Here is a 26,565-nt window from a genome sequence, read left to right on the forward strand (position 1 = left end):
ACTAATAAATATGGGAATAATTAGAATTATGAAATTTTAAAAATTAAATGCCGTTTAATAGTTGGTAAATAATTATTTAATATCAGTTTTAATAATTACAAAACTACCAAATTATTATACACTAAACTAATTAATACTAATCTTTCTGGTCTATAAATTTCCTTTAAACTGCAATTACTATGTTACTTAATTCTCCATACCTAATTCAGCATTAACTATTGCACCAAACATAATTAAATCAATTATAGATATTCATCTTTAAACAAAAGGGAAAAAATCTTTTTGGTTCCGATATAACCAAAATTCATCAATTTTGGTCTTAATATAAAAATCTTATCAATTTTGGTCTCAATATAACCAGAACTCATCGTTTTTTTCCAATATAATCAAAGCTTATCTTTTTTGGTCTCAATATAATCAAACCTTATCTTTTTTTTTTTTTTTTTTGTCTCACACCTTCAACAAACTGACGGAAAATGCTTATGTGAAAAGAAATCAAATTTTATATTTATATTTGAATAAATTGCCTAATCTTGCGGCATTTTACGTCGGTCTGTTGACGGTGGGACAAAAAAAAAGATAAGGTTTGATTATATTGAGACAAAAAATATGAGTTTTGGTTATATTGGAACTAAAATTGATAAAAAAAAAAATTATATTGAGACAAAAAATGATGAGTTTTTTTGGTTATATTGGGACAAAAAAATTGATGATTTTTTATTATATTGGAATAAAAAATGATAAGATTTTTATATTTGAACCAAAATTGATTAATTTTGATTATATTTGGAACAAAAATGATTTTTTCCCTAAACAAAATTAACTGAATGAAACCACAAAAATTATACTCTAATCAAATTAAATTTCTTTAATAATCAAATAAATGAAATAGAGGGATGTATTCACCATTATTTTCTATTAACACAATTTCAATAAATTAATTTTTTAATCTATTATTGAAATGAAACCATGGAAATATAAGGAAAATAAATATACTCAAAATACAATTTAAATAAAAATTTAAATTAATATTTTATTTCAATTTAAAATCAAACACCAATTTATTTGTCTCATACAAAATTACTAATTAGTTAAAAATTATTTTTTTTAATCTATTATTAAAATGAAACGATTGAAACGGAAGAAAATAAATATACATCCAAAAAACAATTTAATTCAAATTTCAAATTAATATCCAATTACAATGCAAAACCAAACTCCAATTTCTTAGTCTCACAAAATTACTCATTAATTAAAAATTATTTTTTTTAATTATTATTAAAATGAAACTATTGAAACGGAAAGAAAATAAATATACATCCAAAAAAAATTTTAATTCAAAATTCAAATTAATATCTATTTCATTCAAAATTAAATACCAATTTTTTTTATGTTTCACACAAAATTAGTTATTAATTTAAAATTATTTTTTTAATCTATTATTAAAATGCAACGAATGGAAAGAAAGTAAATATACAGACAAAAATTTAAATGAAAATTTAAATTAATATTCTATTTCAATTCAAAACCAAACACCTTGTTTGTTTCTATTGTCTCCTAATTTCATATTTCTATTATTTGGACTTTGCATTTTCTAAAAAAAAAAATAGTAAAAGTATTTTTTTACTAAAAAAAAATAGAGACAAAAAAATAATAATAATAATAAAAAAAATTAAATGACGAAGAGAGTATTATTTTAGCACTAAACTAAAACAAAAAAATTCCAAAACTAATTAAAAGAAAAAAATCTACACACAAAATTACTCGCTAATAAAAAAAATCAACTTTTTATTTTTTTAATCTGTTAGTATTAAAAAATTCATGTGAATAGATCAAAATGGAAAAAAAACATAAGTACTTTATAATTTAAAAGAATAATTACTAAAATTGAAAAATATAATTAGTAAATAATTAAGAAGTTTATCCGTTAAAATTATTATAAATTAAGATTAAAATAATTAAATAGTTTAATTAAGATTAAAAAAATTATAAAATACTCCCTCCGTCCTTTAACAATCTATCCATTTTTTTCATTTTGATCCGTCCCATAACAAATTATCAATTTCCTTTTTTATTAATTTTACTGTTTACCTGGTTAGTACAAATATCCTTCTAATTTACAATATATTATACAAATGTCATTACTTTTATATCATATAATACGCTAGTTTAATCTTTTTTACCTTTATTTATATTAAATTTTAATATAATATTAATATTTCTAAAACTCCGTGCAAAAAACGGATATATAGATACGGGACGGAGGGAGTATAAAATTTAAAATGTGATTAAAGTAAATAATCATATTTCAAAACAAAAAAAAAGACAAATTATATAGAACAAAAGAAAATAAAAAATAGGTACACGTGGAGCGGACAAAAATAGAAAATAGGTACAAATTAAAATAAATGGATATATAAATACGAGATTGGAGGAGTATAAAATTTAAAATTTAATTAAAGTATATAATCATATTTCAAAAAAAAATGAAAAATTATATGAAACGGACGAAAATAAAAAATAGGTACAAATTATGCTAAATTGACAAAAAAAAAAGAATAGCTACAAATTATATGGGACGGAGAGAGTATTAAAATATTCCCTCCGTCCCAATATAATAGTATTGTTTACCATTTTTATCTGTTCCAAAATAATAGTCTGTAAATAATATTCTACTCCTACTTTTTTATTTATATACATAATCAAAGAAAAATTTTATTTATATTTTTTACCAATTATCAATATAATATAATATAATATTAATATTTTTTAAATCCAATTAAAATTATAGTTATGGATAGATTGAGGCAGTAGCAAATTTTAAAAGAAGCAATAGAAAGTTAATAAATGCCCCCGACATTAATGTCGTTGGCATTCCCATCCCATCCCAATCCCAATCCCCAAATCCCAATCCCCAATCTCTCCCACCCCACTGTTTCTTCTCAGAAAATTTTCCTTTCACAGATACATACCCACCCGTGTGCTCTGCTCCTCTCCTCTTTCTCATCTTTCCATTAATTACTTAAATGCCCTTCCCCTTCCTCCAATCTTCCTCCTCCTATCCCATGGACTCCTATTTCTCAGCGATTCTCCTCTCAATCATCGTCTTCCTAATCGCGGCGGCGAGGCGGCGGAGGCGCGTGCCTCCGGGGAGCCTCGGCCTGCCATTCGTCGGAGAGACGCTGCAGCTAATGGCGGCCTACAAATCGGAAAATCCGGAGCCGTTCATCGACGACAGAGTCGCCCGATACGGCGCCGTTTTCACGACCCACGTGTTCGGCGAGCGGACGGTTTTCTCCACCGATCCGGAGACCAACCGGTTCGTTCTGCACAACACCGGCCACCTCTTCGAGTCGGACTACCCCGGTTCGATCTCGAATCTCCTCGGCCGCCACTCCCTGCTGCTCATGCGCGGCGCCCTCCACAGCCGGATGCATTCCCTCACCATGAGCTTCGGCAGCTCGCCGGTCATCCGCGGTCACCTCCTGCTCGACATCGACCGCCTCGTCCGCCTCAACATGGACGCCTGGACCGGCCGGGTTTTGCTCATGGAGGAGGCGAAGAAGGTACCGCCCCGCTGCACAAAAATTAAAACCGCCCTAATTTTCAATTTCAATTTCAATTTTTAATTTTTAGAGTGTGTTTCTTTGGGTGATTGGATTGGATTTATACTGTTCATTCATTTTTTTTTTTCAAAAACATCATATCAAACACTTATTTTTCATTTGTTATATTATCCTAAAAATTAATTTCACATATAATTTTGTTTCTATTTTTTATTTTCATAATTTGTCGATTTTTTAATTTTATTTTACTAATACACTTCTTAGTTATTTACGTATTATTTTTTACTTAAATTTTTGTATCTACAACAAAATACGTTACTATTTACTTAAATTTTCAATTTTGATTTTTACTCCCTCCCCCAAAATAATTTATTTCTATATTTTATTTTTAACAGTGATACATAATTTATCATTTTTTATTATTATTATTTTTACTATGTGTTTTTTAAGAATTTTGGTAGGCTTCTACTATTCACATTGATTTTTTTTCTCAAAAAATCAAATATTTATTTTTCATCTTTTATATTATACTAAAAATTATCATATCTTACACTATTTCAATTGAAACTTTTATTAATCAAATCTTGTATCTAAATTACCGCACTCATATTATTAATATGGGAATGAGAAAATAATTTTTAAATTTTTTTATAAATTAAAATACTAATAAATCAACAAATCCGAGGCGGCTCACATTAGCTCCAGCGCTGCGTATTAGTATAATATGTCCACGCGGCGCATGTTAGTGAGTGGCAAGCAATTGAGAGGTTCATGTGCGTGCGTGTGATGATTTCATGTTTTCCTTTTTCCCCTCCCAAAATTTTGTTTGATTAATTAAATGGAATGGAATTGTGTGAGTGCAGATAACGTTTATGCTTACGGTGAAGCAGCTGATGAGCTTCGATCCTTGCGAATGGACAGAGAATTTGATGAAGGAGTACATGCTCCTCATCGAAGGCTTCTTCACCATACCTTCCTCGATATTCTCCACCACCTACAGAAGAGCAATCCAGGCACATATAAAAATACATACACATTTTCTGTATCTATATATATATATATATATGTATATGTAGTAATTGAAATTGGGGAAATTCAGGCGAGAGGGAAAGTGGCGGAGGCGCTGAGTCTGGTGGTGAGAGAGCGGAGGAGGAACGACGGCGAGAGGAAGAAGAAGGACATGCTAGCGGCGCTGCTCGACGAGGAGCGGGCGCGCGGCGGCCGCGCCTTCTCCGACGAGGAGATCGTCGACTTCATGCTCGCTCTCCTTGTCGCCGGTTACGAGACCACCTCCACCACCATGACCTTCGCCGTTAAATACCTGACGGAGACGCCCGCCGCCTTGGCGCAACTCAAGGTTCGTTCGTTACTTCTCGCCGTTAATTTACCTTTTTCTTTTTTCTTTTTTTGCTTTTTAATATGAGTATATCTAATTTATTTAATTTTAATACTCTCTATATCCACCAAAAATAAATTCTATCTCACTGTCCCCACGTATATAGTGTATATATATACATACGAGTATATATATACACAATGTGTGTATGGGACAGTGAGACATGATTTTGTGTAAGATAAACGGTTCCATTAGGTCCCGATTGGTTAGTGACAAGGTATTTTAAATAGCGTAAATTAGTAAGTTATTAATAATAGTAAATTTTATTTTATTTTTTACATGAGAAATGTTAGTTGTTATTTTAAATATTTTTAGCGTTATATTTAATATAAATATTATTTTGTAAATAATATCAAATTATATAATATCAAATTTATCTATTTATTTCTAATTAATTTAAAATTAATTTTATAAAAAAATAAAAAAAATTAAAGTATAAATAATATAAAATTTATTTATCGAAAAGAGATAAAAATAAAATTTTTTTCATAAATCTCATTGATAAGAAGTTTAGAAATTTAATCAAATTAATTTATATTTTTTTAATTATATTTAAAATAAATAAATTTACTAATTAACAGTCAAATTAAATTGTAAGATTCTTTAACATTTCGCTATTTAGAGGTCCGTACAATATATATACTTATTTAATAAATATGAATTTTATTAATAAAATTTTATACATCGGCCCAATTCAAAATATATTTTTACTATTTTTATTTATTTCATCACTTTAAAATATATATATTTTTTAAATAGTAATTATATACTAATATCAAAATATTTTTAACATTTATTTAATTTTTTAAAATATTATTTATTCCGTTCCACTTTACTTGTCCACTATTTTTATTTTATGTGTTCTACTTTATTTGTCTTTTTTTTTAGAAAAAAAAAATGATTACAAAATTCATTATATTTTAAATTTTATAATTAATAATTTTATAATATTAATTAAATTAATTATTTTTTATTTTAATTTATAATTATTTATATTTATGATTATTATTTTTACTAGATATTTTTTAATTATTTTTTAATTATATTTTATTTAAATTTTAGTATTTAGGATAAATTGTATATAAAATGTGGGATAGAAGAAGTAATAATCTCTATGTTTCATATATATCTATTTGTTATATTTGGATGTAAGAGGAATAAAAGTAAAAATACTAAAATGTCTTCAATGTAAAATTTTTTCGTAGTGGTATATTTATAATATAGTGTAACTTTAAAGAGTAATTTTAATACTAGATAAGTTAGAGTTACTAAAAAAATAAATGAATATTTTATTTTCGGACGGACCAAAAAAAAAATTGATATATAGTTAAGAAACGATGACATATTATACATGGATGTAGTATAAATAAAGATGCTATAATATTTATAGTCTTATTAGTATAGTATATTAATTACTTATTTACTCATTCAAATTTATTCTTATATTTTCTTTTAATTTTTTCTCTATATTTATTTATTTATTAATTTTGACAAAGAAAATAAATAAATATTTAACTATTATATTTAACACTTACTTATAATAAATATTATTATTTTTATTATATTATTTTTCTTTATTTATTTTATTTCTCACTAAATTTTTTAAAATACACTCAATGATTTTTTTACATTTATTAATTAATCTGTTTTTTTTTTTTTTTTTATTTTCGTATTGTATTCAAATGAACTAATTTTAATAAATAAAGAGAGTATATGATATTGGTTAGATAGAAATAATAATATTTGTATAATATATTGTAAATTATAAAAATAAATTTAATGCTAGATAAATAGTATAATTACTTTTGAAAAATGATAGTAGTATTTCATTTTGCAGGAGAGTATAATGAAAAAAATAAATACAATAGTTTTGAGGGGGCACCCGGAGAATATATTATTTACTTTATCCATTAAATAATATCTTAAAATATGTATCTAAATATAATATTATATTTAATAAAATTTATTATTTTTTTTGTTTTTTTAACAATTTATTTATTTTTTTATTTTGATCTGTTCCATAGAAAAATATTTATTTTATCTATTTAACATTACAAATATTTTTTTAATTTATAATATATTGAATAAATGTCATTTTTTTTATATATAATACAATACTAATAAAATTAGTTTAATTTTTTTTATTTCTGCTTCTTTTAATATTTCAATATAATATTAATATTTTTAAAATTTTGTGAAAAAACAAGCAGATAGATAGATATGAGACCGAAGAAATATTTTATATAAATATAATGTTTTATGAAAAATCTTTTTTTTTTTTTTTAAATTAACATGCTGATACTATAAATATTTATATATATATGTATATAATAAGTGTGTATAATTTAGTGGGGACTCTAATTGAGTAATGCCATCCATCCCATCTCACCCCATCCCCTTATCTAAAATATCATCCAACCAAACATAACCCAACATTTCCATCCTATTTAAATAAATTAATAAATAAAAGTACTCCATATTATTACTATTTGTCCTGAAATTAAAATAAATAATAGTTCGTATAATATAATTTGTTTTATCAGATTTAATTTATAAGATATTAAGTTTGATTCAGTGTTCACTTTTAAATAATAACTGCGAATTTTATGTCATAAAAAAAATAATAAATAAATATGTATAGTCCTGGAAATTAGGGTAATTGTGAATTTAGGGGACAGCGACGGGTCACCCTGCCCGCCCTGCCCTGCCCTGCCCTTTGTAAGTTAGTAAAGTCTGAAACTGTAAAGGGCAGGGGTTCATGTCACACGTGCACGTGTTAAGTCATGTTTCAGTTAGTAAATTCACACGCTTTACTTTTTTGGTCCCCAAATCCTCTCCTTTGTTTCCATTACCCATTTTCGATCACACACTACATTACTCAACACATATTTCTGTGTCGTCCTAATCCATTTTCACTTTTATTCTTTATTGTTATTTAAATTTATTTTTATTTTCTTTTTAAATAAAAAAATATCACTTTTTTTATTTTTTTTTAGTTACCAAAAAACAGTAAAAGTGTTTTTTTTATTTTTTTTTATTTTTAAAAAAACTCGTGTGAGCACATAATTGAATGACGGATGATTTTTCTACTTTTTTTTTACAAAAAAAATAGTAATTGTCAAATAATCACACAATTGGATGACATAGGGTTTTTCTACTTTTTCTTTTACAAAAAACAGTAAAAGTTTTTATTTTTATCTATTTTTTTTAAACTCGTATCTGGTCAAACAAGCACATAATTGGATAACAGAGAGTTTTTCTACTTTTTCTTTATCAAAAAACAATAAAAGTTTTTATTTTTATCTATTTTTCTTAAAACTCGTATCTTGTCAAATGAACACACGATTGGACGACAGAGGATTTTTCTATTTTTTTTTATCAAAAAATAGAATTTTCTATTTTTTGTGTTTTTTTTTTTTTAAAATAATTCTTGCTCGATCAAATGAGCACACAATTGGACGACGAAGATAATAATATTCTACTTTTTTTTTCTCTAATAAAAATAAATAATCAAACTTCATATTTCATTATTTAAATGAGTATTATTTGAAGGCGACATTCACTTCTTTAATTAAATAAATTTGTTTCTTCGTGTGAAGAATTACATTTATATTTATTTTTTTTGTTTATTGAACTTGTATTATGGAATATTAAATTTTAGGTTGTAGATAGGATTAAAAGTACATAGGATTTAGTCATATTTAGAGGGCTAGACATACGCAAATAACTTGAGGGTGTGTTTGTTTATGAGATTTTAATTTTTTATTTGCAGTATTTTGAATAATAAAATTTTAAATTAAAATCGTTGTTTGATTTTATATAAATATATAGTATTAAATATGTTTTTTTTAATATAAAATCATATTTTAGTATAATATAATAAATAATAAATAAATATCTAATTTAATTTTTTGAGAGAAAAAATTAAAAATACTAAAATAAAAAATAAAATCTTACAAACAAACACGCCTTTATATATATTTTTTTATTTTTTTGTCCTTTTTTTTTTCTTAATTAAAAGCCACACATAGTACTGGTTTGTTAAATGCTCACTCTGTCTAGAATAGATAAAAAGTGAAGAGAAATATTATGAGAAATTTATTAAAAATTTAATAGATAAACTGTCAGATAATTTGTAAAAAAATAGTGAAATTTTTATTATTATGTTTATTTGTAGATATATCAAATTTTAAAGAGACAATGTTTTTTAGTATAAGTAAATTATACGTAATTTTAAGAAAAAAAAAAAGAATGGACATAATTTTAGTAAATTGAAAGAATATATTTCTTTCTTTTTCAAAATTATAGTTTGGGTTGTATTTGACACGAGATTTAAGGAATATTGATATTATATTGACAGTGGGTAAAATGTAAAAGACTTTTTTGCCCTTATGATTGTATTAGTGTAAAAAATAGTGACAATGGTGTAATAATAATGAAAAAGTAAGGATAGTTTTATTGTGATATGATTATTTATAAAAATGAAACTATTGTTTTGAGACGGACAAAAATGATAAACAAGACTATTGTATTGGGACGGAGAGAGTAGTATATTCTTACTTAGTGATTTGTTTGTTTCGTGTTTAGTTGATTTAATTTTGAAAATTCTCAAATAAACAAATCTTGAAAGTGCTTGAAATGAACACGTAAGTTCCAATATGGTTTGGAAAATAACGACATGTTAATTGTAATTAAATGAAAAAGATAGGGCGTAGGGTGGGGTGGGGTGGGGTGGGGGTGCAATGGGGGTGGTGGGGTGGGTGGGGTAGTAAATAGTGGGATGGTCAAAGCTCAGAAAATCTGCACGAGTACAGAAGATTTAGTCAAAGGAGAATTTTACTTTTGATGCGAATATTTGATTGGTAGTATAATTTTTAAGTTATTTTTTTAATACATGTATTTTTATGCTTAAATTACTACTATATATTTTTTTTTATAAAATAATGTAAGTATATAAATAAAAATTATTAAAATATTTTAAATTAAATATAATATATTTCTTTTCATTTGATAACAAATGTACAAATGCAAATTTTTCATTTGATTTTTTTACATGTGTTAAAAGAAAATTAGTAGTAGATATGCCGAGTAATAAAATATTATGATGTCTATTTTGTCATTGATATTAAAATTAAAATAATTTAAAAAGTAAACAATAAGTTTATTTTAATATTTAGTTGATAATTTTTTTTTCGGACAAAATAGGAATATATAATAAATATAAATCGATTTAATTAATTTTATAAAATATAGTATCATGAATCATATAGAATTCATTACAAATTTTTCTTTTAAATATTTAAATATTTTTTAAAATTTTTTAAAATTATATATATTAATTTTTATATTAAAATTATTAATAATATTTTTTTATATATAAAAAAAAATAAATTATGTGGAATGGATGGAGTAATAAATCTTTTTTAAATAGCTACTCTCTCCGTTTCATATAAAAAGTAACATTTATTTTTTGCACTTAAATTTTTGAATATTAGTATATATTATATTATAAGAAAAAAAAATAAAAATATTTTTATTAAATATTGTGTAATATAAAAATAGTGATATTTATATAATATATTATAAATTAAAATAATATTTATTGATCTACAATATAATCATTAAATTAGAAAATAATATTTTTATTTTGGAACAACGAAGATGTAAAATGAATTCGATATTATAAAAATTATTGATATAAGGAGACCAACAACGTTAGATTAAAACAAGTGGCCTGAAGAGTGACACGTTAGCTGCAGGCCTATCTCTGTACTTGTCAGGACTTAGCTAATAGGGATAATTTCGTCATTTCATCTAAAATTTTTACGAAGATTCCAGTAATAGTGATACCGCAATTGTCGACGTGTCAATGCCGGGTAGATGTACACTAGTTATTTCCTAAAACAGTTTTTTTCTTTTTCTAGTATTTTTTGTATTATTGTAGACACGAGAATTTAGGTAAAGTATAATTAGTAAATAATTAAGAAATGTATTAGTAAAAATAATTATTATTTAGTAAAAATAATTATAGATTAAAATTAAGATAAATAAATAGTTTAATTAAAATTAAGAAAATTATAAAATTTAAAATGCGATTAAAGTGCATAATTATATTTTTAAAAATAGAAAGGACAAGTTATGTGGGACGGATGAAAATAGAAAATAGGGACAAATTATGTGGGACGGAGGGAGTAAAAAGAATTGGCTTCTTTCGTTTGTGATTTTTTATTCTACTATTTCATCCGTCCCATAAATATAGTCTTAATTAGATTGGGCACAGGATTTAAGGAATATTCATATTATATAGAAAGTGGATAAAAAATATGAATAAAAGATTTTTTTGCTCTTTTGAGTGTATTAGTGTAAAAAGAAGTAGCAATTGTGTGATAAAAATAAAAAAGTATGGGTAGTTTTATGGTGATATGGTTATTTATAGAAATTAGACTATTGTTTTGAGACAGACAAAAATGGTAAACAAGATTATTGTATTGAGACGGAAGGAGTATTATTTTTATGAGTTATATTAAAAAATTTATTATTTTTAACAAAAACATTATACTACCGAGAGCACTATTTGTTTTTTTATATAAAATTTTAAATATTAATATTATATTTATTTGTAGTAAAAAGACAAAAATGTATTTATTAATACGATTGTAATACTCTTTCCATTTCATTGAAAAGTTACCATTTTTATTTTCCTCCATCCCAAAATAAGGTTACCATTTTATAATTTAGTAATTGTACTACCTATTTAACATAATAAATATCTTTTTAATTTATAATATATTATATAAATGTCATTACTTTTATATTACATCGTACTAACAAGGGTATTTTTATCTTTTTTACTATAATCCAATATAATATTAATATTCAAAAATTTATGTGCAAAAAGCAAACGCCACGTTTCCAACGGGACGAAGAGAGTATAAAAGTATGATATTTGTATAATATATTATAAATTATAAAGATATTTATTATGTTAGGTTGTTATACCAATTATTAAATTAAAAAATAATACGCTTGTTTTGAAAAATAAAAAATAAAAATAGTAGTATTATTTTATGGAACAGAGAGAGTATTCTATTACGCAATAGACGAAGTATTTAAATAAATTGTTAGAGAAAATCATCAACCAAACAGAGTATTTGGAGTTTAGGGATTCGGTTGAAAAATTGTAAAATTTGATTTAAATTTTTCAAAAATATAATAAATGTGTTTCTTATAAATTAGTATTATTATTTTTTTAAAAAATATATTAAATTATTATTAAAATTAAAAAATATCCATTACTCTATTTAGACAAATATTTTTGGAGTTCTAATTTAAACTTTTTGAGAAATAAAAAGTTAAATATTTAATATATAATATTTTTATTTAAAAAAAATAGATAGTTGATGTAATTTTATTTTATTTTTTTTGAAAAAAATAAATATCAAATTTATTATTATTATTATTGTTGTTGTAAATATGTATGTTAAGGGAGTCTAATATAATGATTAAGGTTTAGTGATGTGGTGTAGAGAAAATATATCGATGAGATCGTTTTGTATCATGTGTAGTTATTTGAAAAAATGAAATAAATAAAAGTTGTGTGATTTTATTTTATTTTTTATTAAAAGGGATAATATTGGTGTAGAACTTGTAATATTTATACATTTGATATAATATTTTTTTTTTGACAGGAAGAGCATGAGAAAATAAGAGCACAAAAGGGTGAAGGAGAGCCTCTTCAATGGGAGGATTATAAATCAATGCATTTCACTCAATGTGTAAGATTATAAATCAAATAATTTTTAATTTCTTACAACAATTCTATGTGAGATTAATAAATTAATATATTTTATTATTCATTATTATTATTATTATTTTCTTGATTAGGTGGTAAGCGAAACATTAAGAGTGGCTAATATTATCGGGGGTGTTTTCCGACGAGCAATCACTGATGTTCCGATCAAAGGTTAGGTTCAAACTAAATACAATGCACGCTTTCGACAATTTTATTTTTCAAAATCTTCTATTCATATGATTTTATTCAAATAAAATCATACATTTACATATTTCTTGTCATTAGGCGGCTATACGATCCCCAAAGGATGCAAGATATTTGCTTCTCTTAGGGCTGTCCATTTGAACGACGACCACTTCAAAGATGCTCGAACTTTTAATCCATGGAGATGGCTACAGGTGCACCGAATTGTATATTTTTTTAAAATTTGAAACCAAGACCTTAGGACAACCATTAGGTTATTACTTCATCGGTGTTTGGAGATTTATAGGACACCTTGTCATGAAGCTTGCGTAGTAAATTTTAAGATAAAAATTTGATTTTTCTATTTTTGTGGGAAACTACAGAATGCTTCAGAATCGATCAATAGTTGTGTCAATACATTCACACCATTTAGTGGAGGCCCTAGGAGATGCCCGGGCGCGGATCTTGCCAAAGTAGCGCTCTCGGTTTTTCTTCATCGGATGGTAACCCAATTCAGGTATGGCTCGTAACTTATAGCTTTTTAAATATCAATAACAATACATTCTTTTACATTTTTTTATACCGATTGAAACAATGATACTTCTTTCGTCTCAATCGAAATGGGTCCGTTGGGATTTTGTAGTAGCTTAAAAAATAATAATTTTTCATTGGTCAGTAGAATTGTGTAAGAAGTTTTGACATTGTTTGTCATTTGATTTTATATATAAAGTAATTGTATATTTGCAATTTAAGTAAAAGTTAAAGGGTTTTTGGTATCAATGTATCAATGAAAGTATGTAAAAAGTTTTGACATTTTTATCCTTTGACTTTATGTATAAAATAATTGTATCCGTAATTATATTTTTTTTTTGTGGGACAAACGAAAATAGTAAAATAAATATTTTGAGTTGAGACTGAGAGAGTATATACATACATATATAAGCTATTTTATTTTTCATTAGAAGCCCAAAAGTTCATCTTTGATGTTGGATTTTTTTTTTTTTTTTGAATGTTTTAACTTTTTGTTCAATGTGATACGACATTTTGTATAGAGAATTGATTTTTTCTTATTAGCAAATACGAAATTGCATATTAGTAAAATATTTGAGAGAAACACATAAAATACTTTTGAATGTGATTTGTTACATTGGATCTCAATAAAATTGTTGACAACGGTCATTTAATTATTTTCGTTCGACATCAAAATACTAATTAACGCTATGTATTTTGTTATTTCGTAATTCAAATGCAGATGGACCCCGGCCGAGCAAGATAAGGTTGTTTTCTTCCCAACAACGAGAACTCAAAAGAGGTATCCGATCATCGTTGAGAGGATAAAATGATATACATATATATATATATATCAATGTAGGAGGCAAGATTCTAGTCAAAATATTACTTTGCTATGCCAATAAATTGAATAATATGATTACATGGCTAGTTTATAAGGTTTATAAATGTCATTAGCAATATAATGTTAATGTAGATTGGTGACATTTCATTTTGATGGTAGGATGACAGAGATTAATATTCATATACATTTATTTTGTTTCAGATAAATGTTCTTTTTCATTTTCACTGTTAGCTTTCACGTATATATGTAAATATGTACTAACTTTTAAGCATTTTAAAACCAATTTAAAAATCTAAAATGCTTTTAAAATATATTTAAACATATTTGTATAAAGTAAAAATATTTATTGAGTTTAATATTAAAAAAATGGTATTGAAAGCAATACAGATTGAAGAAAATTGAGACATAGTCTAAACTCTGATATCATGTCTGATACATAATGACCGATCTAAAAGCTCGAATTATTAGTGAAACATAACTATTAATTATTTAGCTGCAAACGAGAGTTTCTAATACATAATAGAGCGGTAACATTTGAATATGAAACCTTTTTATAGAAGCATGATTATATTTAATTTTGGAATATTGATTCTTACTCAATGAAAAGTGAAATGCAAATGACACATTTACATCTTTTGAATCGGGAATATTGGAAGATTTCAATTTTATTTTTTATTTTTTTTTGACTTAAGAGGACTAACCTAAAAAACAAGACATTTTGATCTATTTCTTTTAATATGCTTAATAAAAAATACTTTAATATCACCAAGAAATTTCATACCAAAAAGATCACTTAAACACTTTTTAATTTGATTAATTATTATCCTAAGATTTGAACTAATCAATTATATTTCATAAACATAAATTAGTATGAACACATGTATACTTAGTAATGTTTAAAGTATAAACAAGGATCATACTTATTTTTTTAAAAAATAATTTAAAAATTCCATACTATTGTTGAACTATATTTCATATTCCATGTGATTGTTTTAAACTATAAAAAAAAAATTAATAGATATATATATAATTAAACTTGTTTTTATTTGCGAAACAATTGAATTGTTTCATATAAATTTTTTCTACATTGTTGTTTTTTTTTTTTTTTTTTGAGTTTGAAGAAAATTGTTTAGATTTGATATTAAAATCATATTTGATAAAATATTTTGTAAGAATTTTTCTTTTTTTTTTTTTTTTTTTTTTTAGAAACTTGAAATTCAAATAGTAAAATTTAGAAAAATTTTCAAAAGAAACACAAAGTTCAAGTTAAATGTACAATTATTGAAAGCATCATAAGTATTCTAAAAAACTTTACAATATGCAATTATTGAAAGCATCATAAGTATTGTAAAAAACTTTACAATATGAAAAACACTTTCATTATGATCCATCACTTTCTCTTGGATTAAAACCTTTAGCTACTTATTAAATCTAGTATGTTCATCTTTACTTTTAACATTAAACACTCATTTACAACCAATTAAGGAACATTTTTCATGTTTGGAAACTATATCAAAGTTTGATTCTTAAGTAAAAATTTTATCTCATCATAAATAAATGAAACAGAGCCTTCATGTTTTTCTCTATTACTTAAAAATTCATTTTGAACATAATTAAGTTTTATTGATTAATTTCAATTTCAATAACACCATTAGTTGGCAAGTTTAATTTATTTGTAGTAGGAGTGTCAAAAATAAAACCCGACCCGAAAAACCAAATCTGTTTGACCTCAAAATTTTTTAAGTTTGGGTTTGCAAAATTTCAGGTCGACCCGAACCTAAAAAAAAAATTTATATCATGTTCGGATCGTATTTCGAGTTGACCTAAAACTCCGAAGTATAAAAATCACATCGGATTCAGGTTTCGTATTTTGGGTTTCGGATTGATCTGAATTATTTTTTATTTTAATTTATAATATATTAAAAATAAAATAATACATATAAATTCTAAATTACTAAAAAAAATAAAATACTATATACTAAATCAGGTTTTCAAGCATGTTTTATGTCGATTTGTTAAGGTTTCGGGTGACTTGAAACTAAATCAGGTTGATCTGAACCCGACTTCGAATTGACAATTTTTTGTTACATCTATGACTCAACTCGACGTAAATACCATCCGAAAACAGACTGAATACCCCTAATTTGTAGGCATAGAATTATTATAAGAAATTTTGATATAATCACAATAACAAAAACTATATCACACTCTTATCTTATTTGGATCTGACTCAAAAATTTTGTACATTTCCTCCAATGGGCCCCTAGCTACATGTGCAATTTATATATATGCAACAAAAGAATCTATATTGAATTTCATCATTTCAACATGACAACATAACACCCTAATAAACTTGTCTTGACTTGACATGCATCTAAGATGTTTTATGTTAGAAATTTGAGTGTCCAATTAGGGTGTGTTTGTTCGAATGATTTGGGGAGATTTGTACTATTCACGTTAATTTTATTTTTTTTTTCTAAAAAATATCAAATTAAATACTTATTATTTTATTTTTTATATTATTTTAAAAATTAATTTTACATTTAAAACATCACGTCAATACTTATTTATATCACATCATACAACTATTCAAATTCAAATATTTTACTATTCAAATCCAATCCAAAATACAAACTCCCAAACAAAAAATCGCAAAATATAGTCTATATGTTTGCAAAAATCGCAATTTTTGTCATTTTGCCGCATGTGGTGAGAATGTCACACGCACGGCCAAATGACAGGAATAACGAATTTTGCAAATATGTAAGATATATTCTTGTCATTTCATTGTAATTTCATTTTTTGTACCAAAACAACCATAATAGTTAATGTATTATTTGGGATCAGTATATCTCAACTTATTCTGTATATAGTATAAATATCTACTTAAGCAATGCTTCAATTACAACGAAATTTGAATCTCAAACTTTTATGCAATTTATATTCCAAAATGATATTTTAATAAGGATTTATGATCCTCTCATGCATTTTAGTAAAATACAAGTGAGTATTATATAATTTATTGTAATAACGGCGACAACGATAATAATAGTAATAGTAATAATAATAATAATAATATTCTTTTAGTTTTTTAAATAACTTTAACTGTTTGATTAGTTAAAAATTATTTTAAATATTTTATAAATTAATTTTTTGAAATAACCTATTTAATGTAAAAGGATGATTAGGTTTTTGAACACCTTTTGATTCTAATTTTATTTATTTTTAATTATCCTTATATATTAATATTTCATTCATATATATTAGTATCATTTTTTATTAGAATATATATTTTAATATATTTTCTTCTAGTGAATTATAAATATAAATATATAAAAATTTAAAATAATTATTTTTCATATAAATTATTTATTTTGTAAATTATTTATATTTATTTTAAAATAAAGATAAAATAAAACTAAAAATATATTAATATATAAATATTTTTATCATGTAATTGTTTTATACTCCCTCTGTCCCACGTACCATGTCATTTTCATTTTTTGGAAAATGATTAAACACTTTAATCTCATTTTAAACTTTTTAATTTATTTTTCTTAATTTTAATTAAACTAATTAGTTACTTTAATCTTAATTTATAATTATGTATATTATAGGATAATTATTTTCATTAATACATTCTTAATTATCAACTAATTACACCCTTCCTAAAATGCCGTGTCTACAGTGTAGCAGATATGGGACGGAGGGAGTATTAAAAATGAATTTTTTAGAAAATTTTTACTTAAAATTCTATGTTTAGCAAAGATGCTTAACATATTTCTCCCAAATATTAATATATTAAACAACTCATTATTTTATACTCTCTCCCCGTCCACTTACAAAGTTTACATTTACTTTTGGCGCGGTGTTTAAGAAATAATAGTATTTTAATTATAGTGAGTAGTTAAAAGTAATGTAATGACATTTTTGCCCTTACTTTTTTTGTGTAAAAGTAATGATGTGATGTAAAGTAAGGGTATTTGTGGAAAAAAGTAGGGTATTAAATGAAATGTTAACTTTGTAATTGAACGTCCCAAAATAGAAATATGTAAATATTGTAAGTAGACGGAGGGAATATTATATATATTATTCTTTATATCTCACATAAAAAAAAAAAAAAAATTCATTTTCAAATTAAAACACAAAATATAAAATATATGAATTGTATTACAAAATATCTAAAACATAACAAAAACATATTTTTCAATAACTACTAATAAAAAATCTGAAAAATGATACACATGTACATAAAGAACAAAACTAAATACTTTAACATTAAAATATAAATTATTTTTAATTGTTATTTTACGTAGAAATAACTAATATTAAATATTTATTTTACCAAATACTTTAACATAAGTAGCTAATTATTTCAAACTAATTAATCAAATAAACTAAACAAATAAGCTAACAGTTAACTGTTAAGTATCATAAAAGAACTATAATATTTGCCAAAACTTTCTGTATGTCATTACTGTCACATTTGATTAAATTTATGTATATCATTTTACAAAATTCAATATTTCACATACAACAATCGATATATTTGTTTTGTATTTTGGTTTGAATTATAATTTTGTATGTGTATACAGAATTACGTAAGTAATATGAAAATAATAAGTGTGTGTAATATATTACTCTTTTCGTCCCACCTATTTTGTTCCATTTAGCCTATGCACAAAGTTTTAGGTATTGTGTAATTAGTAAGTAATTAATATGTGTATTAATGAAAATAATTACGATTTAATAAAAATAATTATAGATAAAGATTAAGATAACTATGAATTTTAAATATGATTAAAGTGTATAATTATATTTCTAAAAAAAATCTAAAAAAAATGATAAATTATGTGAGACGGACGAAAATAAAAAGAAAATGAACAAATTAAGTGGGGAAGGAGTATTTGTTTAAAACTAAAAAAAATTCACAAAAGAAACAAACTCTATGTTTACTTTTTTGTCAAACCCTCAATTAAGACATCAATCACCATAAGATATCATGGTATCTAGGGTGAGCATTCGGATTTTTAGTTCGGATCCGAAAATTCGAAATTTTTGAAAAAATCAATCCGAATCGAACCGAACCGAAATAACCGAAATTCCAAAATTCGTAATCTGAACTAAACCGAAAAATCCGAAATTCTAAATATTTTTATTATTTTTTTTTAAAATTTCTTTTATATTTTATTATTATTTTATAATACTAAATATATAATATATAAAAATTAAATATAAGTAATAAATTTGAGTTTTTTATATTAAAATATAATATTTTCTAATAAAATATTAAATATATATAATAAAAAAATATATTAAAATGTTATATTCGGATCTCGGATTTGTTCGAATTTTAAGTATACCGGTCCGATCCGAAAATCCGAAATTTGTTAAAAATTCAATCCGATCCAATCCGAAAATTCAAACCAAATTTTAAATTTTGATTTGGTTTGGATTGAATTTTCGGATTTCGGATATTTTGTTCAACCCTAATGGTATCACTATGAATTGGATCTACAAACAATAATTTTCTTTTAATATCACTTCGTGGGTGAATTTAAAAAAACTTAATTTATTCTTTACTATAAAATCTAGACATGATATTGGTAATTCGAATATTTATTTCCAATATAAATGAATCAATTTTAGTAACAAAAAATCATAAATTAAATTAAATTAAATTCTCAACATAACTACACATGATAAATATAATATATATCCTTATGAAATAAATTATATTTCCATCAATATATTTTTAATTATTTGTATGTATTATATATTTGAATTATGTAGGTTTCACATAAATAATTTTTTTATTTTTTTGAATTTTTAATAAAAACAATTATCTTAATTGATATAATTAATATTAATTATATTCATAATTAATAATTTCTATTTTTAAAAATGAATAATAATTAAATAATTAATTTAATATATTCTTAATTCTTATTTAAAGTCATAGTTAATGATAATTGTATTCGTAATTAATAAAATTAAAAATGAATGATTATATTTCCTTATTTTTTATTTCTTTAAAATAATAAAATTGATTAAATATTTTCTTAATTGTATATTTAAATCCATCATTAATTGTGATAATTTCTATAATTAATTAAATTAAAAGCGGATGATTATTAGTTATATTACATAATTTTAATCTCTTATAAATTTATAGTCACCCTTTATCATTACTTATTCTATTGCACATAGTATCTTAGCATTCAGGCAGCATCATTCTCTCTTGCTCATCTCCTAAGAATCAATTTTTTTGTTTTTTAGCATTTTACGACGGTGAACGATGAATTACACTAAAATATGTTATGAATTTTTGCTAATTTTATAATATTTTATAATACTTTCTCTGTCTCGGTGTAAGGTTTTCGTTTATTTTTTGCACGTAGATTTTTGAATATTAGTATTATAATGAGTTGTAGTGAAAAAGACAAAAATACCCTTATAGTATTGTGTAATATAAAAGTAATGACATTTGTGTAATATAGTGTAATTTGGAAAGGTATATATTATATTAGGTAGGTAGTACAATAACTAAATTAGGAAATGATAATCTTTGTTTTGAAACGGACAAAAATAAAAAACTACAACTTTTCAATATGACAGAGAGAGAAATAGAGTATATTTTTTTTAAAAAAAAAAATATTAACATTTTGTGTAAGATGACTTTTATTATTTATATTTTTTGCCTTCGTTTAGCAAATTTATTATTGCTTTTGAATTGATTTTTTTTTTTTTTTTTGTGAATTTTGGAACGGTTAATACTTCGATGTTCTATGTTTCGTGTTCTGTTTGAGTTGTAATGGTCATATATATATATATATATATATGTGTTGGTTCTATTATTATTATTATTATTATTTTTTATTTAGATATATCTTAAAAGTTTTGCTTTTAAATGAGTAGGATACCTTTTTTTAATATTTTAAATATAAAATAATTATATAATTTAATAATTTTATAGAGATGATTATTGATGAAAATTAAAAAATAATATTGAAATAATATTATTATTTTTATATTTGTTCATGATCCGCCTATATGTATATAATTTTTTTAATCTATATTTGCATATCTTTACTTTTTTTATTTTTTATATAATAATATCATTTACTTTATATGTATATGTATATACCTACATGGATATTGGAAGAGTTATAAAAATAAAAAATAAATAAATAAATTCACATTAATTTTTTTTTTCAAAAGTATCAAATTAAACACCTATTTTTTTTATTTTTTATATTATTTTAAAAATTGATTTTATATTCAAAATATCACGTCAATACTTATTTATATTATATCATACAACTATTCGAATTTAAATTTTTTATTATTCAAATCTAATCCAAAATCCAAACCCCCAAACAAAAATCGCAAAATATATTCTACATGTTTGCAAAAATCCCAATATCTGTCATTTCGCCGCGTGTGGTGTGAATGTCACACGCGGCCAAAGGACAGGAATAACGAATTTTGCAAATATGTTGGATATATTTTACCAACGAGATAAATATAGAAAGTGATAATAGAGTATACATGTGAGATATTTTTTACGATTATAAAAATTAAACAATTGAATAATAAGTTAAATGTGTTGTTTTGTAAAATTGAAATAATATAATTTTTTTAAAAAAAAAATAATTATAAAAAATTAAATAGTACAAATAAATAAATATATTGCATCAATATTAATTTCTCTCCAATAAAAACAGAGAAATTTAAATACTTTTTTTCAAATTTTGATTTCTCATATTCAAACAAATAATCTCTACTTTCAATTCTTTCTTTGTACCAAATACACTCTTACAGTCTAAAAAAAATATAAATAACTTAAGTACAACAAATCATGAAATTATTTTATTTTTTAATATAAAAATTTATGAAAATGTTTTAGGGCTTGTTTCTTTAGTCAGGTTTGGGCGTTTTCACTGTATAAATACTGGTTTTTGTTTGTGTTTTGGGTGACAAAAGTCTGAAAAGGCTTTGTCCCTTCTTTTTTTTTTTTCAATAAAATAGTTAAACTTTTAAAATTATAAATATAAAAAAAAATTATAATAATTATAATTGAATAAAATATATACAATATATATGTCGTTTTGTAGAGAATAAATTTTTTTATAATACAAATAAATAAAAATTTATAAATATATATGTTGGGTATAATATAAATTTATAATCAAATCATATTATATAAATTTTATTAATTAAATTTAATACACATTTATATTATTTTATTCATTATCCATCGAGTCAATACACATCAAAATTCCTAAATATAATGTGTGTTTCTTTTGGTTGAGTATCAGAAATTTTAGTTTGAGTTTGACATTAAAATAATGTTTGATGTGATGTTTTGTAAGAAGAAAAAATGTATTTTTTTTTTTCGAAAAATGCATAGTCCAAATAGTAAAATTTGGAAAAATTATGGTATAATTATAATTATAAGGGAAAAAAATATATACAATATATATGTCATTTTGTAAAGAATAAAATTTTCTATGATACAAATAAATAAAAATTTATATATATATATATGTTGAGTATAATATAAATTCATAATCAAATCATACAATATAAATTTTATCAATTAAATTTAATATACATTTATATTATTTTATTCATTATCCATCAAATCAATACACATCAAAATTCTCGAAACCTCAACCAAACCCAAATACAAAAAAAAAACAACAAAATTCAAACTCATCCCAAAATTCAAATAAAAACCAAACTCAAACCTAAATTTCCCCAGACCCCTGAAGAAACACACCCTTAGTCTTATTAGGGTGTGTTTGTTTGGGGGATTGGATTTAATTTCCACTATTCATCCAATTTTTTCCCCCAAAAAAATATCAAATCAAATATTTATTTTTCATTTTTTATATTATACTAAAAATCAATTTTACATTCAAAACATCATATCAACACCTATTTATATCACATTATACAACTATTCAAATTCAAAATTTTTACCATTCAAATCCCAATTCAAAATCCAAGCACGAAACAAACACACCCTAATCTACTTGGCCCACCGTAATAGCATAGCGCATTTCTTATTCTTTACAATTCTAGAATAGAAAACTAATCAGATGTCGTAGCAAAAATTATAAAGTACAAATACCGCAAGAATTGAGTACTGATATATTACTCCCTCCATCCCAGATACTATGTCCATGTTGCCGTTTTTGTCCGTCCCACATACCATGTCACTTTCCTTTTTTGAAAAATGATTACACACTTTAATCTCATTTTAAATTTTTAATTTTAATTAAACTAATTAGTTATCTTAATCTTAATTTATAATTATTTATATTATAGTATAATTATTTTCACTAATACATTCTTAATTATCTACTAATTACACATCTCCTAAAATACCGTGTCTACAGTATAGCAGACACGGTATTTGAGACGGAGGGAGTATAATTCAGCACTATGTTGAATAGACGAAACTTAACTACTTTTAAATCAGTACTTAGATAATATAATTAATATAAATGCATATATATATATATATATATAAAAGAAATTTAAGAACAAAAAAAATTGGACATATAAGTGATGTGTTCTTCTTTAATATGTCATCTAAAATACTTCCTCCGTCCCGTGGAATTAGTCCACTTTCTTTTGGATACACAGTTTAAGAAATATTGTATTATATAGTTAATTAGTTTGATTTGTTGATGTAATTAAGTTTATTTTAAATATATTTTTTTTTGGATAAAATATTAGATTAAAAGTTTAAATATTTTTTATTTTAATTTTTAAATATTGATTTTTTTTTATTTATTGAAATGATTGAAAATTAGTTATAATAATTGTATCTATTGTAAATCAATATATGTAATTAGATAAAAATAATAATAATAATTTTAATATACAACTAAAAATGTATGGTTTTGTTCTTTCTAAAAAATTTTCCAACATGTTTTTAAAAAAAAATTAATATATTACACATATTTATTATTTTTATATTCCGTACACAATTTCTTATACTTAACGTAAAAATTTTCTTTTCAACAATCTCACAAAACAAACACATGTTACATAATAACAATTTTACATATAAAATACATAAAAATTTTCGAATTTGATATTAGAAATAGTTCGTTATGATACATAAAATGTAATGCCACATTATATAAAGTATCAAAGTTTTTGATATGATATTTTACCGTACCAATGCCGTATAAATATTTTGGGATACCAAATTTACGAATAGAAATATTGAATTGCGTAAATAACATGTATACTCATACAAAAAAATATCAATTTTTTTTTTTTAAATTTTCGGTACGATATGCTTTTTTTTGTATAATAACGATATACATGATATTCTCAGTATATATAGATAATAAAAAAATCGATATTTTTGTATATACCGAATATTCGATATAATATCGATATTTTTTTTTAATAATCAAAAAAATTTGGTACGGTGTACAATATAGTTCGATATACTTTCCAAAACTATCTCTAATTGAATTGTATACATGGTATTAAAATATAATATTTTACGCTAAAATACCAAAATTAAAAATAATTTTATAATTTTGCATGATAAATAATTTTTTTGTTTTTAATTTTTTTGAATAAAGAAAAAAAAAATTCAAAATCATATCTCTTTTTTAATTAATTTTTCGGCCATAATTTTTCAAATCAAACATCAATTTTTTGTATTACATTATAAATTAATTTAAAATATTTAAAATTAGATTAATACTCATTTATATCATATCAAATATTTATTTTATTTTTATCATTCAAAATTTTAGTCAAACTTCTAAATTTACAACTAAACAAAAAATAAAACTAAATATATTTGTAAGTTAATAGAATATGGTTAAGTTTGTTAATTATAAGTATTAATTATTAATTATTACTCCCTCCGTCCCAGATACCGTGTCTGCTACACTCTAGACACGATATTTTAGGAGGGGTGTAATTAGTAGATAATTAAGAATGTATTAGCGAAAATAATTATCCTATAATATAAATAATTATAAATTAAGATTAAGATAACTAATTAGTTTAATTAAAATTAAAAAAAATAAAATTTAAAAATTTAAAATGAAATTAAAGTGGATAATCATTTTCCAGAAAAGGAAAGTGACATGGTACGTGAGACGAATAGAAACGACAACGTGAATATGGTATCTAGGACAGAGAAAGTACTATAATAGGAAAGTTAACTAATTTGGTGGAACGGTTTAAAAAAATAAAATATTAGACTAATTTGGCGGGACGGAGGGAGTACGAGGCTTAAACCAATCTAAATAAGGGCGCACACAATTAAAAGATGATGTATGTAGATTTGAAATGTAATTAATTGGATATTCTGTTTTTAATATTTATCAATAATAATCTTTACAAATTTAGTACGTTAGATAATTGTTTTATATTTAAAATATTACTCCCTCCGTTCCAGAAAATATGAGATTATTACTGGAGATACGAAAATTTAGGTAAAGTATAATTAGTAAGTAATTAAGAAATATATTAGTAAAAATAATTATTATTTAGTAAAAATAATTATAGATTAAGATTAAGATAAGTAAATAGTTTAATTAAAATTACGAAAATTATAAAATTTAAAATTTAAAATATGATTAAAGTGCATAATTATATTTCCAAAAATAGAAAGGACAAGTTATGTGGGATGGACGAAAATAGAAAATAGGGACAAATTATGTGGGATGGAGGGAGTATATTTTTTCCATTCAATTTTTATCTCTGTTTATTTTTTACAACATATCTTAAATATTTTATAATTTTGTTGTGATAATTTTATTGTATTTTGCTAATTCTATATAATGTTGAAAAATTTTCATGTAAAGAAATTTCATGTACATCCATAACAAATGAAAACAAATTTCAGCTTCCACAACATTCGACATGGTATTGAATTTTAAGTATAAATGTTTAGTAAAAATATAGTTTGAACATTTTATAAAATTTTATTTGATATTTTTATTTCTAGTTATTTTTATTTATATGTAATACATATGATAAAGATGAAATCTTGATATTGACGAACACAAAGTACATCATTTTATTATTAAAATAAATTTGTAGTATAATGACAATATACAAATCATAAAATTTAGCATTTACATTCATGTATGGATATATACTAATTGAGTTGAAATATTATTTATTTTAAATTTTAATTTTACCATAAATTATAATATTCACTCCGTCCCGCAAGAAGGTTATCATTTGGTTTGAATAATTTACTCTGACAAATACCATTGTA

The 26,565-nt window shown here is 23.2% G+C and overlaps 1 protein-coding gene across 1 annotated transcript; it reads left to right on the forward strand.

The window, feature by feature from the left end:
• The first annotated feature begins 2,870 nt into the window (after positions 1 to 2,870).
• Positions 2,871 to 14,509, forward strand: LOC127256502 (cytochrome P450 90A1-like). The gene is made up of 8 exons (XM_051282543.1): positions 2,871 to 3,566; positions 4,430 to 4,579; positions 4,666 to 4,923; positions 12,651 to 12,737; positions 12,847 to 12,925; positions 13,040 to 13,152; positions 13,321 to 13,454; positions 14,190 to 14,509. The coding sequence occupies exons 1-8, from the start codon at positions 3,027 to 3,029 to the stop codon at positions 14,278 to 14,280; spliced, it is 1,452 nt and encodes a 483-aa protein (XP_051138500.1). The 5' UTR covers positions 2,871 to 3,026; the 3' UTR covers positions 14,281 to 14,509.
• Positions 14,510 to 26,565: the final 12,056 nt, after the last annotated feature.

Source organism: Andrographis paniculata, unplaced genomic scaffold, assembly GCF_009805555.1.
Source record: "Andrographis paniculata isolate CXL003 unplaced genomic scaffold, ASM980555v1 Contig55END, whole genome shotgun sequence".
Taxonomy (NCBI): Eukaryota; Viridiplantae; Streptophyta; class Magnoliopsida; order Lamiales; family Acanthaceae; genus Andrographis; species Andrographis paniculata.